The sequence below is a fragment of the Neurospora crassa genome, linkage group III, assembly GCF_000182925.2.
Source record: "Neurospora crassa OR74A linkage group III, whole genome shotgun sequence".
NCBI classification, from domain to species: Eukaryota; Fungi; Ascomycota; class Sordariomycetes; order Sordariales; family Sordariaceae; genus Neurospora; species Neurospora crassa.
Window position 1 is genome coordinate 3899677 of NC_026503.1, and position 15025 is coordinate 3914701.

Consider the following 15025-nt stretch of genomic DNA (forward strand, 5'->3'; position numbering starts at 1 on the left):
CACTTCATCCTCCTCCAATACTACCCCGCCTAAAACACGTGAACCCGCGCTCATCACCACTCGTTTTGTTTTTCCGTCATGGTACGACGCGAGCCTCGTCCATCAGCGCGTCGCATTTCCAATAGACTGGAGACTTGCGATGAATTGTGCACCTTTTAAGCGTGAAACCGGATACTGCACGTGGGACTGTGTCTTGCAGCATTGTGCCTCAAACCTCGAAGTGCTTGCTCATCAAATCGCCTCGCTCGACTCCTCCACCTCGTCCACTATCTTCCACCTTGCTGTTAAACGACGGATTTCGCCTGATCGACAAGCATCAATCGAGATCGCCGATTCAAGTCGATCGTTAAAACATCAATTCAACTCTCACTCAGCTTCGCATCCTTACTGGCATTCTCTCAAATCCAGGACAGGCCTCTTCCGTTTGCATCCTGCGCCACTTTGACCTCTCTGCATCGCTTTTATCCCATTCCTCAAACCAACACCCACTTCAACCCAGAGCCGCAACCATGCCACCAGGGAAAAAGACCAAAAAGCCCAAACAACAAACCTTGGAGGCTTCCTTGGGTGAGTTTGCCGTCAAATCTACCCTTTCGAACCATTCGTCTATTCATTCCCCCTCATTCTTCCCTCACTCGCAGCGGATTTGACCAACCTCATTGATCTTGACCTAACAAAAACTCCCAAGGCCAACCGAGAATCAAACCCCCAACCGTCAAGAAAATATCTACCCGCAGCAGCAGTTCCAGTACGAGTACGAAAGGCAAAGAACCACTGGATTCGGCCAGATCCCCAGCGACGACAGCCATGGCCCCGGCGCGACAGCGACAGCGACAACGGGAAGACATCTCCCCAGACCGGCAACTCCCCGCCTCCTCAGCAGTCTTCATTCCCAAGATCTCCACAGCCGAGGCCAAGAAGCGGACCATCGTCATTGACGACGACTCCGACTCTACTTCCGAGGCGGAAGATTACGGTGGGGCCGCGTTTGAGTATGACGACTTACCTGTGTTTTCGTCCCAGGCTGTAGTGACGGTAACTCATAACCCCCGCGCTGCTGCCGCTGCTGCCTCTGCTGCTGCTGGTAGCCGTGATCAAAAGGAGGTTGTTGTGCTGGATGAGGAGGATGAGGATGACGACATGCCGCTGCCTACTCAGCGTACTAGAGGTGTGAAGAGGCAGGTGGCGGCTGTGTCTGATGAGGATGAGGATGAGGATGAAGATGAGGGGAAGCGTGAGGGCAAGGTCAAGGAGAAGGCTGGGGTTAATGACGAGGGCGAGGAAGAGGACTCAGACTCTGACCGAGTTTTGTCGTCGGCAGTCCGGAAAAGGGCAACGAGGCGCGGTGGAGAAAAGGAGTCGAGTCCGACGAAGAAGAGACGGCTGATCAGAAGGGGGAATCCGTCCTCGGCAAGCTCGGCTAAGGAGGAAGAGAATTCAAATGATTATAAGCCTCGTCGCCTAGGCAAGGACAGGCTAAAGGTTGCTACCGGTACGGGTAGCTCATCTGCTGCCACGTCCTCAACAGAATCACGACCCGCTAGGGCCAAGCGTCGAGTCAAAAAGCCCATGACGGAGAAGGAGAGAGCGAGAGAGCTGCTGAGGCGCAAGCGGGCGGGCGAACCTATCGATGACTTGGAGAACGTGGAGGAAGATGAGGACTCGGAGGTCGAGCTACCTAAAAGGGGCTACTACGACACAGACTCGGATAATCCTGCTCTTTCGGAGTTTGAGGATGAGGAAACGGACGAGGAAGAGATTGTCAAAGAAGAGGAGAGGGAAAAAATGAAGGGAAAAGGAAAAACCGAAACGAAGGACAACAAGAAGACCAGAAAGAAAGACAAGAAGGGCAAGAAGCGAAGAGAGATATCCCCTGATTCGGAGGATACCGAAGATAACGACGAAAAGCGCAACGTAGGAGGTTCCTACGAAGACGAAGAGATGCAGGATTTCATCTCTGAAGACGATTCTGATGCCCCTATTGGCGCACCGGACGAGATTGGCATCCCGCTCGAGTTCACTAGACACGCACATAAGCCGCTCAAGGAACACTTCCGCGACGTAGTCGAGTGGCTAGTCCATTACAAAATCCACCCCAAATTCCCGGAGAAGACTGCCGAGTTGTATAGGCTCGGCTGGAGGAAGCTCGATGACGAGGTCCGTGGCTTGGCCCAGAGTAAGTTCGCTTCTTCGGCTTGGAAGACGGACTTTTATATGGCGTTGAGGGCCCGGCCGTACTATACAAGTGGTGAGACGCATGAGCAAAGTATTTTCTTTAGCAATTGCGCGGCGTGTGGCAGGAGCGGACATCCTGCAAAGTGAGTCGTTATGTCTTTTTTCTTTCCTTTCTTTCCCCTCAAAACTAACCTCCCCACCCGCCACCCAGATTTGAAATCGCCTTCTCTGGCTCCCCTTATTACAAAGATTTTTCCCACCCAAGATTCCTCGAAGCTGTCCCCAACAACAACCCCTCCCCCTCCCCCGATGACGAAGGCGGTGATCCAGATGAAAACGATGCCGACGGCAACACCATCCCCGCCGCCTCGCGCCACTGGAAGATTGGCTCTGTATGCCACTCCAACGCCGAGACGGCCCACAACCTGCTGCACTGGCAGTACGCCCTGCTGGACTGGGTTGACACCCGCCTATCGGAAGACGGACACCTGACTGCTGCTGCTGCCATTTCGAAAAAGCGCGAGGGTGAAAGCAAAGAGAAGCGCAAAAAGAGGACAACAAAAAAGAAGTATAAGCTGGTGGCCAAAATTGTGAGCGAGTGGGAGGCGAATGGCACGGTCAAGGCGCTGTTTCGCGAGTTCAAGGATATGCTGGAGGCGGCGAGGAATAAGAGCACGGCGGGGCCGAGGGTGCAGAAGAGGTGATTTACGTGAGGTTCGGAAGGGATATAACTAGGTACCTTACCCCTGTGGGAGATCGAGGAGACTGGCTGGGGGAAGGAGGGAATTGTCTTGCATGTTTGCGTTGAAGGCAGTGGGTGGCTCTATCTCGGAAAGGAGGAAGGAGCAAAGGCCCTTGTGGTGGTAGAAGTGGCATGTGGCAGCCATGCTCAATATGCGGCCGAGTTTTTTCTTGCTTTGTTTCAAAGACGGTTGGAGAAGGACTTCATTTTCTTGACCTGTTTGGCCGCTCAGCTTTTATATACCTATTATCCTGGCAGTCAATTCGACCCTAAACCTCACTCCCGCTCTTTCCATTCCCATAACTTCACTCAACAATCATACTCTCAATCGCTTTTTTCAGGGGCCACCAATAGCAGTAGTGATCGGACCCGTCTCAATGTAGACGCCAGAAAAGTAGAAGTCCTCCGTTGTATCGCCATATCCGTTCCTAGGAAGCTCCAGGATGCCCAAGTGCCAATCCGCGCCGTTAGACGAAGTTGAGACTGAAACAGGAGCGACGACTAGCTTCAGAGGCTCGCCGCCCTCGGAGTGCCAGAAACCGACCTTGTTGGCGCTGAAGTCCTGTGTATAGTTGCAAAAAGACAGGTCAGTTTCTACTCCCATCACTAACTAACATTCATGACGGACTTTCCATTCAACCCAACCCAACCCAACCTAACAAATTGAAAGAAGGACTTACAATCTCATAAGCAACATTATGCCAAACCCCCGCCTTCCACTCCGTCTTCCACCCACTCCTCTGATTCGTCATCCATTGCAAGTTGGGATTACTCGCCCCCGACTCTCCCGAAATCCATCCACTCTTCAACTCGGTAAAATGACTTTCAAAGAAACAAATTTGATGTTCCCTATACACACTGGGCGCATTCTTGTCGCTCCTCATGATGCTGAAATGATAGTACACTTTTCCCCTGTTAATCGCTTCCTTGGTCTGCGGGATCAGTTCGATGCGGCGCATGTTTTGCCCGTTCCAGTACGCCGTGTTGTCGAGCGTGAACCGGGCGCCCTGGCGGGAGTGCGTGTCGTTGGGGTTTTTGTAGGCTTCGGAGAGGGATATGTACTTGTCGACGGGGGAGGAGCCGTGGATGTAGTATTGGTAAGGACCGACTTGGTTGGACCAGGACCACTTGTTGAGGTCCGAGGCAGAGGTGAAGTCATTGAAGCGGCCGTCCCAGAGAAGGGCGGCATGGGTGGTTGAAAAAGCCGAAAGAACGGCGGCTAGGAGAGTGGTTGACTTCATTTCTTTTTGTGGTTGAGATGTGGGTATGAAATGAAGGAGAAAATAGTGTCGAGGGGAAGGGGAGGTACACAATATGGGGGGATCAGAGGGAGGTTAAAGTACATCTTTGGGGGGGGGGGGGGGGGGAAGAGAAAGAGAAATTCGAGTTTTTGTAGTATTTCGGACTGGTGTTCACACACAAGCAACCTATGCATATGGTGGTAATTGACTTGCATTTTCTCCGAAGCTGGATGTATCAAAGAGTAATATGGGAGAGGAAGCAACGTTCCGTTACTGGAGGAAGAACAGATCATGCACAGAGTTGGAGTGCAAATTGCGGACGGCAGCTTCCGATTTTCTATGTACGGGCGATATTGATCAGCAGGATCGATGTCCTCGCAGTTTAGCCTGTAATGATCTTCCCCCGGCATCAACCACATGGGGCTGATTATAGCCTATTGGAGGCTTCATAGAGACTCTCAGCCGTTGCGTGATGATAACCTTGACAGCTTGATCAGATCCGGGTCAGGGTATCAGAATGCATTGGACTGTTGTAGCTTTAGCAACCTCACGGCCTTTTACCTCGGAAAGCATGGCAAGTGTGATAGTTTCCTGTCTTAAACCTAGACCACTGTCTAAACTAAATTCTGATGAGGATTACTGTTCTGAAGATGTCACCCCAAGGATCCTGGAAGGAAAAATTCTTACCGAGACACGACGATCGCGTTGTGTGGCCCAGCACGTTAAGATGAACAAAGTGCGCGGCGCTGATGAACCATTACCCAGGCTAGAAAACCAGAGATCCCAAACGAAACGATAAAAGAAACCCAACTCGCTGCATCTTCTCATAATTGCCCGCTCTTCCGAAGGTATGACGGTCCACACTTGTAGCGTATGGTACGTATCCAATGGTCTATACTCCTCGATGAGTTGACATAGAGTTGAGGTCAAGTTCGACCAAACGATGTTTCAAAGGTCGAGCGTTTACGGCAGGCTTTTAGTACTCCATGCCACCGAAGCTCTTGTTGCGGACAAGCGTTGCACGTTCGAGACTCGCTCGTGGAGGCTGATCGAAAGAGCGGCTTCGACTATGTACATTCGGTCTCGGAGCGGCATCTCCTTCCTCTACCGCACTGATTTCGTCATAGGTAACAGTAGGCTCGTCCCGAATGCGGTGGATGAAGAGGGCCGAGATTAAAACAGTGATACCACCGAGAGCCAAGACAATGGCAATACTGTGGTCACCGGGCGTTCCTCGAGGTTTCTGAAAGAGGCGGAAAATGATGCTGCTTGCTACCGTAGCAATGATTTGCGGTGCGGCAATTGCCATGTTGTGAATACCGAGGATCACGCCTGCCTGATCCGCTGCTTCTTCATCATCTTTGCCCAGGTCGCTGTCCTGGTTTCCATCGGACGAGTACCCATCCAGGTTGTCAAGGCGACTGGGTGAAAGGCGCTGTTGCTGAGACCGCCGTTCCTCGTCACGCTGAGATATTTCAGCGCTGATGATTGCCCAGGGCGCCCATAGTGTCAAAGCCCAGGTGATGCCGACGAGACCAATGAGAACGGTGGCTGCTGTAACGGTTCGTACGAATACGGTACAAAGCATACAGCCAGTGAATAGTATTTGCGAAAACATCCAGGCACGGCGAAGTGTGAATCCGGGGATGATCAGATGACGGGTCCATGACCTCTGTTCGGGCTCGTAATCCTTAATTACTACTGCAGGAGCCTCGCCAGGGGCAACGGCCGTAACCATCGATTGATCGTAGGTTGGCGCGATGAAGAATGGCAGGAAGATGTTTGTGGCCAGACTTGTGATGGCAAAAATGAGCAAGGCAAAAGTGCCAACCTGTGTTGCCCTTTCATACAAGTCGTCGAGCTCCTTGTCAGTCATATTCGGGTTTTCTTCGAGATATGGCTCGGCGTAAATCTCTCCAATGTAGGATGAAGTATAGAAGAGCATGGGGAAGAAACCGATCCAGGCACAGAACTGGACTTGGCAGACTTTCTTGGTTTGCGGCGGCAGGCGTTTGATCGATGTGAAAATCTTCTTGAAGAAGGCAACCACCCCAGGCTTATCCTTTGCTGGAGGCCCCTCAAGTCTTGGATCCCTCTCCTTGATGAAAAGGCAAGTCATGAGAACGGTAGTACCAAGGGCAAGGCTGGCAATACCACAGAGTTCCTTGAACTGACTATCCCCAAGCCACCAAAAGACTGGGGCAAGATTGGCGTATCCGGCGAGATAACCGCAAATATTGCCGATGCCTACGAACCTGCTGGCCATAGCATTTGCCATTTCTTCAAGGCGTTAGTGATCGATGGCGTCGATGTATTGGGGCTTTATCGGAGGAGTACATACCTTGCTGGTGAGTGGGCGCACAGTCAACGATGAAGGCGCGAATCGCTGCTTGGACTGAAATTGACAGGTCAGCAGGGCACATAGATTCAGGTCAAGGAATGCGAGTGCGTACCAGTATTGATGGCGAAATCAAGGATATAGATCCAGAGCACGGCGGTACAAATGATGCACAACTTGACGCTTTCGGACTGAGGGTCGGCACCAAAGAGCCCGAGGATGCCAGTAACAATCTCTCGGGTCCAGGCAAGGAACATCAGCGAGAGTATCGTGGCGGCAGCACCTCCGAGCATGAAGGGCTTGCGCTTGCCCCAGCGGATGCGACAGTTGTCACTCATCATGCCGACGTATGGTTGCACCAAGGTTCCCGAGAGAGGACCAGCAATCCAAACCAAGGCCATCAAAGACTTGCTGATGCCGAGAGAGAGCAGATATGGAGATCCGTTGGACATCTCAACTGACCAAGCAATCTGCAGGCCGCCGATGCTGATGGTCAAAAGGATCATATACCATACGCTCTTTGTGGTTTGGAACTCGTCGGCCGAGTCGGCACCTTGATCGCTGGAGGAGCCATCCTGATTATCGACTGGAGAGAGCAGTGGCGACTGTTCGCCGACAAGGAATTGCTGATTTGTGTCTTCGCTCGCACCGTCGCGACGACCGGTACTGAGGCGTGATGCCGGCTCTTCGCGACGAGACTTGGGCTGTTCCGATTGTTGTTGATGGCCTTCGTTGCCTGCGGGGCGGGCCCGGTCTGGATGCTCTGCTAATGACGACGTCATGCGGAGATGTGGGCTATCGATGCGTTTGGGTGACCTGCGTCTCTCGATCGCGCGTAACGGATGCCTTTATAACGGCTAGGGATAGAGTATTGACGAGTCCCTCTGCGCTGAGCTGCTGGGAAATAAAAACGGTTTGTTGCGATGCGCAGTTGGGTCGGGATTGGGTTGTTGAGACGGGAGGGTTATGTAGGTCTGTAGGTAGAAGGAGAGAAGTTGGTGTGTTAGTGTTTGTTAGAGAAGGCAAGGAATAGGTGCTCTGCCGCGGATTACACCACCGTGGTGGCCCAGTGCCCAACGAGCGATTCGCCAGAGATATCGAAATGTCCTTCGTGTTGAAGCTAGGTAGGTACTTACTTGCTGCTGCTCCACCAAACAACATGCAGTTAGTCTTTCAACGTTAAAGGCGAATCTAAGGTGCAAAGTGATCAAATTGGGCAAGAGCTGACCAGGATGTTATGTAATAAGCAAACGATCAGTTCCCAACATCACACAGCTTGGTGCTCAGGCGAGCTTGTCGCTTGTCCGTAATCGTCACGCGGGCAAGTCAACGAATGCCACGAGACCGTCGTGATTCGATTGGATCGATTGCTGCGAATCTTCGACTTGCTGAATGAGGGTCAAATGAGGGGAGACAGACACAGGGCAAGTCGCAGACCCAGGGTCGGACAGGAGAAGCTTAAGGCACAGAAAGGGTCAACAAGATGGTCAAGAGAGTCTAAAAGACGGGAGGTCTAGACTATGAGACAGACGCACTAACAATTACAAGGCTGGGGGAGCACAGCCAAACCGAGCAATGAGACATTCATGCGAGATAGGTACGTACACCCGGACCCACGTCACCCGGGCGCCCGTCACGGTCCAGTCAACACTCGGCTGCTTGGCGATGAAGTCCGCAACAACAGCAGCCATCACCAAAGTCGTCGTCGTATATGATCGTCCATACCACAGTCGTAACCCACAAAAGCAACGCCAGAAGCCCATATCTATCGTTTCAGTTCAAGAGCTCGTTGGGATGTCCCTTGCTGCTTTTCGTCGTCCTCTGAGTCCTACTACTTTCGGGTCATCGCGGGTTTAGATTCACAATGATCATACGTTTCTTCAAGAAAGCGTGCAAAGTTCATGATGGCACATGGCATCTTAACCGACGTACTGGCAGTTTATGTTGCAACCGCTTACGTGCCGTACATTGAATCAGCTTCTATACGAGGAATAGGGTCCCAAAATCCTTGTATATGGGAAATCGACCTTCGAGCCATAAAAGGACAGCATCTGTCAAAGGTAACCAGTCTCTTCGGCAAGCTGCCTTATCATCGTTGCCTTCCCTAGACGGCCTCAACTAGAACTTCGATCCGTCATCTTCCCCCACCCCATATCGCAAGCATGGTCGCCAGTCCCAAAGCTAAGGAGGCAATGCTGGCTCCCGCCTCACGACCGGCGGCGGCAGGGGGGCCGCCAGTCCCGATCTCGGCCCCGCTCACTGCTGAAGCTGCAGGCAACTTGGGCATTCTGCCTGCTTCGCATTGGCAACAAGCACAGGGGGAAGATGCCGCCGACGATACGGACGATACTGCCTCCACCATCGGCTCCCTTCTCTCCAGCACCGCTTCCCTCTCCCAGAGCATCTTTGAGTATCGTAGGATTCTTGGAAGAACTTATCACAGCGACGTTGGCAATGCTGAAGCATGGCAGCCCAATGACGCGCGACATGCCGAAGCGATGGACATCTTCCATCACTTGAACACCCTCATCCTCTCCGGAAAGCTGTATACCGCCCCGCTTCCAAAGAAAATTCAGAAGGCCGTCGACATTGGAACTGGCACAGGCATTTGGGCCATCGACTTTGCCGACGAGTTCCCTGAAGCCGAAGTCATCGGCACTGACGTCTCGCCCATTCAGCCTACCTGGGTTCCACCCAATCTCAAGTTCGAAATCGATGACTTGAACCTTGAATGGACCTGGCCCGACAACACCTTCGACTACATCCATTCTCGCAGTTTGATTGGTGTAGTCGAGGACTGGGAGAGGTTCTATCGCCAGGCTTTCCGTTGTTGCAAGCCGGGCGGTTATGTTGAGGATGTCAGCAACTCCGTCAAGGCTTTCAGTCTGGATGGAACTGTGAAGGAGGGTAGTGCCCTTGACCAGTGGGGTAAGGTCTTCTTTGAGGGCGGAAACAAGTTCGGAAGGACCTTCAAGGTCGTCGAGGATGACATTCACCGAAAGTGCATGGAGAAGGCTGGCTTCGTCGATATTGTCATCAAGGACATCCAGGTGCCTGTTGGCGCTTGGCCCAAAGACAAGACACAACAGGAATTGGGAATCTGGGCCAAGATGGCGCTGGAGTCGGATCTTGAAGGATACGTCAATTACATCTGGGGCGTTGTGCTGGGCTGGACCCCTGAGGAAATCAGCACATATTGTGCCGCGTTCAAGAGAGAGCTGAAGAATACCAGAATTCACGGCATGTACACGACTCGCGTCGCGTATGCACGCAAGCCAGAAGAGCTTTAACAATGACCTAAATCAGCAGTCAGAGCAAAAGATGACCTAGGCTTGATGTGGGCGTACTTTGCGTTCAGTTCGTCCATAGACGGCCATCCATACTGGAGCGAGAGAGCCAACGAACGCAGCAATTTGTATTAGATCGACGCATGGTAATGAGCTGGTGTAACAAACAGATAGTCAGTTTGAGAATCAATGTTTTATTTGCAAGCCGTCGTCAACTAAGTATACCACGTCTCGCTCATTCGGACAGTGCGGCGTCATAGCGTGAAGGTAATGTCGTAAGAGGGAGGAGGGACGACTGTGCTCGATATCTCAATCGTATAGCAATCCAAGACAAGATAAGCACGAGGCAGTAATACATGCGCCTGACATGCAAATCCTGCAGGGGACTGTGAATGTTTTACACAGTATAATGAAGCAGCAGCAAATGATGGAGGGTAGGGGGAGGCTTCGATTTGTTCTCGATGTTTTGCGCCGCCGCGCGCTAAGGCCGGCAGTCAATACCTAGGGCTAGGCTTTGAATGTGTGCAGTCAGTTTGACAGTCTCCTGTCGTAGACAACCACCACAAGTCCCTTTTGGCGGGAAATGCAGTCTTGATGTTTCGTTCTGGCAATCTTCAAAACTTTGAAAGTTGCAGGGAAATCCCCAGCAAGAGTGGTCACGCTCCGGCAATTGCGGACTAAACTACCGAATGTATAACATGAATAAATTGTACACATAGTCCGCAACCCTTAATTCGCAGTATGTCATGTTCGGTTTTTGATTTTCAACCTCGACTACAATCTAATGTTGGCTTTTTTTTCTTTGGCTGGCTTGGTACTCCTAGTCTATTGGAAGACATCTAAACTGCTTTGTCCTGGGACCTACATAGTTAAAATAGAACGTTAGGTATAGCTCGGAAAGCCATCAACACGATGCCACTTTCCATCTTTCAGAAAGAGCATCTTCAAGGTTAGTTCACGCTTTGGTCATATCATGAAGCGAGCAAATCAGACAAAAATGTCCTAGGGAAGCTGGCTCGGGGGTCTCGAGCTAACAAACAAACCAGTTAGTCAGTACATATTGGACTGTACCTAGGATTGTGGACCGGCACCATGTGGAGATTCAAATGGCCGCAGATATGGACCGGTGTCTGAAACGTGAAGGTGGAGGAGTTTGCGACTCCGTTCGGCGGGACTGGGTTGGGGTTTCGGTGTTCAAGTTATGGTGATCCCCCACATCAGAGTTTCCCGGCTCGACTTTACTCGCGGTCGGAAAGCCGCAAGAAACCTCCTGACACCTCAAATAAACCACATGTGCGCTCTTGACATCCATACTCAGCCCAGTAGTTTATGATGAAGTGGTGTGGTGATGGTCACGCAGCGAGTCATAGACACCGGTTACAGTTGATCACTTTTATGTGTTGGTAGGAGCTGAGCTTAGACTTATCGTTAAGTTGTGCTCTTGTCCAATGGCTGTCCACAAAAAAATCGGGTTACATTGTGTAACTCTGCGGACTCCGAAGCATTTGATATCGCCAACTTGAGCCCTTTGAGCAATTGATTGTTGGTGCAGATGTTGTATTTTCTGGCTTCGCTCTTCATAAATGTGAAGAATTCCTCAACGGAACCCTTGCATATAACTGGATGTGACAGACATCTGATTTGAGCGTCTTTCCCTGAAGGTCCGCCATGAATTTCTTCTTTGATTGAGTTCCCCTTTGTCGGCACAGGCTTTGACTCCTCGAACTCTGTATATGTAGAGGTAGTGTGCTGGGTAAAATGCTGGACATCGATATTGAGCTCAAATTCCATTCCCGTTCCTGGAGAGCTCTACTTCGCTGTGATCTCTACATTGTACCTCTCTAGTGTATCTCGTATGTAACCGACCGCAATGCAGTTAGGATACCTAGGATTGCGGATATCAGTGATCAGATGCCACATGTCCAATCAAAGCTCTCTTCTTGCCAAGCACAGACACCCGGTCCCTGCCCCGCTATGCACCAGCCTGAAAGCGCGACCCAACAGCGGGCACGCCTTCAATCTGTCCAACTTTTGGCGACTCTGGACAAACACCGACAACATCTGGACCGGCATTCGAAGGAATAAGGTCTGATGTCAAGACCGTCGACCTGGACAGCTGTAATTTCCACATCTACAATCGATTAGAGCTTTCATGGTGTCGCAGCACCTTCGCCGCTGCTCTCCGTCGAGCTACATCTACTTCTCTCCCCGACTCGCCGCAGTCCGGGCAACTTGCGCCAAGCTCGAAATCACCAGTGTCGCCCTACAGAACACCAGCACAACCTCGCGATGCTCTCCGAGGTGATTGCTGGCTCCCTGGCGGAGCTCGCAAGTATGTTCCACCGTCCTCTTTGCGCCAAATTTGGCTCCTACGGATTGATACTGACGTGTGATCGTGTCCAGAGAGAGATGAAGAAGATCCCGGGGGTAGGCCAATCCACCTCTTGATGTACAGCGCTTGCAGAGAGGCTAACGAGACGCAAAAACAGCCGAAAACCCGACCAAACAGGAGATGTACTCTGCAATGGCCATCTTCATCTTCATCTTGCTTCTCATGACGGCCTTCTTCACGAGTTATATCATGCAGGAGAGGAAGATTCAGGCTGTCCACGAAACCGTTGTGTCTATCTTTGCCGGTACAATGCTACTCCCAGACCTGCCATAGCCATACTCTTACTGACACCGACTCTCATCAGGTATGGTCGTTGGTCTCATCATCCGAATCTCCGGCAGCGACAACATTCAAAGCTTGCTTAGGTTCAGTCCGCAGATCTTTTTCAACCTTCTGCTACCTCCGATTATCCTCTCGTCCGGCTACGAACTACACCAGGCGAACTTCTTTCGAAATATTGGCACAATCCTGACCTTTGCTTTTGCTGGCACGGCCATATCGGCTGTCGTCATCGGTGTGCTACTATGGTTGTATACCAGGATCCCGCTCGAAGGGCTGGAGGTGACCTTTAGAGAGGCAATACAAGTTGGTGCGTCCTTGTCTGCCACGGACCCCGTCACGATTTTGGCAATCTTCAACTCCTTCAAGGTCGATCCGCAGCTGTACACGGTTATCTTTGGCGAATCGATCTTGAACGATGCTATTGCCATTGTTATCTTCGAGTCGGCGCAACATGCGGATGGAAACGGACAGCGAATCGGCGTTGTCAGTATCATCCATGGTATTTGGTATTTCTTGAAGGAGTTTTTCGGCAGCTTGGCAATTGGATCTGTTGTTGGCATTTTGGCTGCCGTACTTCTCAAGTTTACTTACCTTAGGCGGTATCCCAAGATGGAGAGCTGCATGATTGTTCTGATTGCGTACTCGACCTATTTCTTTTCACAGGCCATCCAAATGTCCGGTAAGACCTGCCACTCCTTATTTACATTTTCCAGGACCAATTCTAACCCCGCAACAGGCATCGTGTCGCTGCTCTTCTGCGGCATCACACTTAAGCACTATGCTTATTTCAACATGTCACGCCGGACTCAACTGACCACCAAGTTCTTTTTCCAAGTCCTTGCTCAGCTATCTGAAAACTTTATCTTCATTTATCTCGGCTTGTCATTATTTACGGAGAAGAACTTGGAGTATCAGCCTCTTCTGATTATCATAACAGTCCTATCGGTATGCGCAGCAAGGTGGCTGGCAGTCTTCCCTCTGTCGCGACTCATCAACTGGTTCATTCGATACAGGGCTCGGCGCCATGGCAGGGAAGCTGCCGATGTATTGCCTTACAACTACCAAGCGATGCTCTTCTGGGCAGGCTTGCGTGGTGCCGTCGGTGTGGCTCTTGCCGCGGCGTTCACTGGCAAGAGCAGGTTTGCCTTGCAAGCGACCGTGCTTGTTGTCGTTGTGCTCACTGTCATTATTTTCGGTGGAACTACCGCCCGCATGTTGGAGATTCTCGAGATCAAGACTGGTGTTGTTGAGGAAATTGACTCAGATGACGAGTTCGATATCGAAGCCATCCATGGCGGAACTTGGCACAAGCGGTCAGGCACGGGTATCGGGTTCAGCGCCCCTCGTAGGGGATCAACCGTGCCATTGGGGAACCTCGATTCGGAGAGGAATGGAAGTCCCGGTAGCAGAAGCGGGTGGGCATCTGGACATCGGTCCCCGAATCCTATGCCAAGAAGACAGTCGAGCCGTCTTGATGTCAAGAACGGTAACGACCATGAAAGGGTGGACTTATTGGGAGTCTCAGGGAACAATACCGACTCGGAGATTGGTAGTGATATCGACACGTCAGATTTGCCACCACCCGCTCCCAGAAGGAGACCGAGTCCGATACCGGGAGGTGGAAATGCGGATCTGGAAGCTGGGCCTGGCGAGCGTGGCAGCGGATGGAATAGATCAACTTCTAACAATGAAGGTGGTCAGAGTCTCAGTGCCACAGCTGCTATTCGACAGCTCTTTAGCAGCGAAGATCCAACGGCACTGTTCAGACAGTTTGACGAGAACTATATAAAACCGAAACTCTTATTAGACGGAGGAACGGGAAGGGGAGGGCACGGTGGTCCCTCGGGGTCTGGCTAGGAGCACAAGATCTGACTAAAATATGTCGTGAGTTGTTACAGCGGATAAAACATATCATGTCTACTCGCCATGTGGTGACTCTGTTAGTCGAGCACGCTAGTGTCTCAACCTCCCTGGTTCCCGAGGGCATAGGAGTTGCTCAGTAATGGACACTCTGACTTGATTTGCGATGTCGACTCAACTCGTAATGATTGACACTGTCCTTTCGAAGTAAACTGAACTGGAGTTGTTCTTTGTCTGGAATACGCCTTGTAAAAATCGTTGTGAACCCAGACTGCGCCATTGGGATGCGCAAGCAGTCTAACGAGGCTCGAACCTTGAACACCCGCAAGACATGCAAATATCACACGACTAGCGAATCAAAATCGCGGAGTTTATCCCTTAGTAGCTGCAAACTAGGGTAGTGTATGTATCTGGGATTGGCAACTATGCCATTTTCGTGACCGATCAACTCGAATGATTTTACATATGACTCGTTTGCGAGCAAGATTCTCCCTGAAAGTCCGTTTTCAATCGCATGGCCGCGCGTTGCACATCCAACCCAGTCGGCGAGGAGACGCTCGGAAATGTTTAGAACCTGCACTGCCTCGTTTCCGAAAAATATCCAACAGCCAATGGAAATCCATTCTGCCTTGTGAAAGGATCAACATCAGCTTGAAAGTCTTGCCGCTCCCCATCCTGGAAAAAAATGAAATAAAGTGCATACGCGGA

At 51.3% G+C, this 15025-nt stretch overlaps 5 protein-coding genes across 6 annotated transcripts; 3 read left to right on the forward strand and 2 right to left on the reverse strand.

Moving 5' to 3' along the window:
- The first annotated feature begins 59 nt into the window (after window positions 1-59).
- NCU00448 (hypothetical protein) lies at window positions 60-3202 on the forward strand. The gene is made up of 3 exons (XM_951674.2): window positions 60-567; window positions 689-2318; window positions 2387-3202. Exons 1-3 carry the CDS (start codon window positions 510-512, stop codon window positions 2877-2879), a joined length of 2181 nt encoding a protein of 726 aa, XP_956767.2. The 5' UTR covers window positions 60-509; the 3' UTR covers window positions 2880-3202.
- Window positions 3110-4186, reverse strand: NCU00449 (hypothetical protein). Its single transcript, XM_951675.2, has 2 exons — window positions 3598-4186; window positions 3110-3479 (listed from the first exon to the last, which is right to left on the reverse strand). The coding sequence occupies exons 1-2, from the start codon at window positions 4156-4158 to the stop codon at window positions 3255-3257; spliced, it is 786 nt and encodes a 261-aa protein (XP_956768.1). The 5' UTR covers window positions 4159-4186; the 3' UTR covers window positions 3110-3254.
- A 197-nt stretch (window positions 4187-4383) lies between these two features.
- NCU00450 lies at window positions 4384-7964 on the reverse strand. 2 transcript variants are annotated; one of them, XM_011395545.1, is made up of 5 exons: window positions 7725-7964; window positions 7633-7638; window positions 6612-7470; window positions 6500-6553; window positions 4384-6438 (listed from the first exon to the last, which is right to left on the reverse strand). In XM_011395545.1, exons 3-5 carry the CDS (start codon window positions 7276-7278, stop codon window positions 5135-5137), a joined length of 2025 nt encoding a protein of 674 aa, XP_011393847.1. In that variant the 5' UTR covers window positions 7279-7470; window positions 7633-7638; window positions 7725-7964; the 3' UTR covers window positions 4384-5134. The 2 variants fall into 2 exon arrangements, with proteins under 2 accessions (XP_011393847.1, XP_011393846.1); XM_011395544.1 differs by having other exon boundaries at window positions 4475-6438; window positions 6612-7638.
- Window positions 7965-8153: 189 nt separating this feature from the next.
- NCU00451 (hypothetical protein) lies at window positions 8154-9991 on the forward strand. Its single transcript, XM_951677.3, has one exon. The coding sequence runs from the start codon at window positions 8659-8661 to the stop codon at window positions 9784-9786; it is 1128 nt and encodes a 375-aa protein (XP_956770.1). The 5' UTR covers window positions 8154-8658; the 3' UTR covers window positions 9787-9991.
- A 1827-nt stretch (window positions 9992-11818) lies between these two features.
- NCU00453 (sodium/hydrogen exchanger 3) lies at window positions 11819-14584 on the forward strand. Its single transcript, XM_951679.3, has 5 exons — window positions 11819-12115; window positions 12187-12210; window positions 12273-12419; window positions 12480-13136; window positions 13194-14584. Exons 1-5 carry the CDS (start codon window positions 12073-12075, stop codon window positions 14312-14314), a joined length of 1992 nt encoding a protein of 663 aa, XP_956772.2. The 5' UTR covers window positions 11819-12072; the 3' UTR covers window positions 14315-14584.
- The last annotated feature ends 441 nt before the right edge of the window (window positions 14585-15025 follow it).

What these genes read in the sequence shown, in the direction of transcription:
- NCU00449 (XM_951675.2), bottom strand. Translation starts at nt 4,158, where the DNA reads ATGAAGTCAACCACTCTCCTAGCCGCCGTTCTTTCGGCTTTTTCAACC. An exon ending in ATAATGTTGCTTATGAGATT is followed by an intron (nt 3,480 to 3,597) that starts GTAAGTCCTTCT and finishes AACTATACACAG; the next exon opens with GACTTCAGCGCCAACAAGGT.
- NCU00448 (XM_951674.2), top strand. Translation starts at nt 510, where the DNA reads ATGCCACCAGGGAAAAAGACCAAAAAGCCCAAACAACAAACCTTGGAG. An exon ending in AACCTTGGAGGCTTCCTTGG is followed by an intron (nt 568 to 688) that starts GTGAGTTTGCCG and finishes AAAACTCCCAAG; the next exon opens with GCCAACCGAGAATCAAACCC. An exon ending in AGGAGCGGACATCCTGCAAA is followed by an intron (nt 2,319 to 2,386) that starts GTGAGTCGTTAT and finishes CCCGCCACCCAG; the next exon opens with ATTTGAAATCGCCTTCTCTG.
- NCU00453 (XM_951679.3), top strand. Translation starts at nt 12,073, where the DNA reads ATGCTCTCCGAGGTGATTGCTGGCTCCCTGGCGGAGCTCGCAA. An exon ending in AGATGAAGAAGATCCCGGGG is followed by an intron (nt 12,211 to 12,272) that starts GTAGGCCAATCC and finishes ACGCAAAAACAG; the next exon opens with CCGAAAACCCGACCAAACAG. An exon ending in ACAGGCCATCCAAATGTCCG is followed by an intron (nt 13,137 to 13,193) that starts GTAAGACCTGCC and finishes ACCCCGCAACAG; the next exon opens with GCATCGTGTCGCTGCTCTTC.
- NCU00451 (XM_951677.3), top strand. Translation starts at nt 8,659, where the DNA reads ATGGTCGCCAGTCCCAAAGCTAAGGAGGCAATGCTGGCTCCCGCCTCA.
- NCU00450 (XM_011395545.1), bottom strand. Translation starts at nt 7,278, where the DNA reads ATGACGTCGTCATTAGCAGAGCATCCAGACCGGGCCCGCCCCGCAGGC. An exon ending in TGATTTCGCCATCAATACTG is followed by an intron (nt 6,554 to 6,611) that starts GTACGCACTCGC and finishes TGTCAATTTCAG; the next exon opens with TCCAAGCAGCGATTCGCGCC. An exon ending in TGCGCCCACTCACCAGCAAG is followed by an intron (nt 6,439 to 6,499) that starts GTATGTACTCCT and finishes AACGCCTTGAAG; the next exon opens with AAATGGCAAATGCTATGGCC.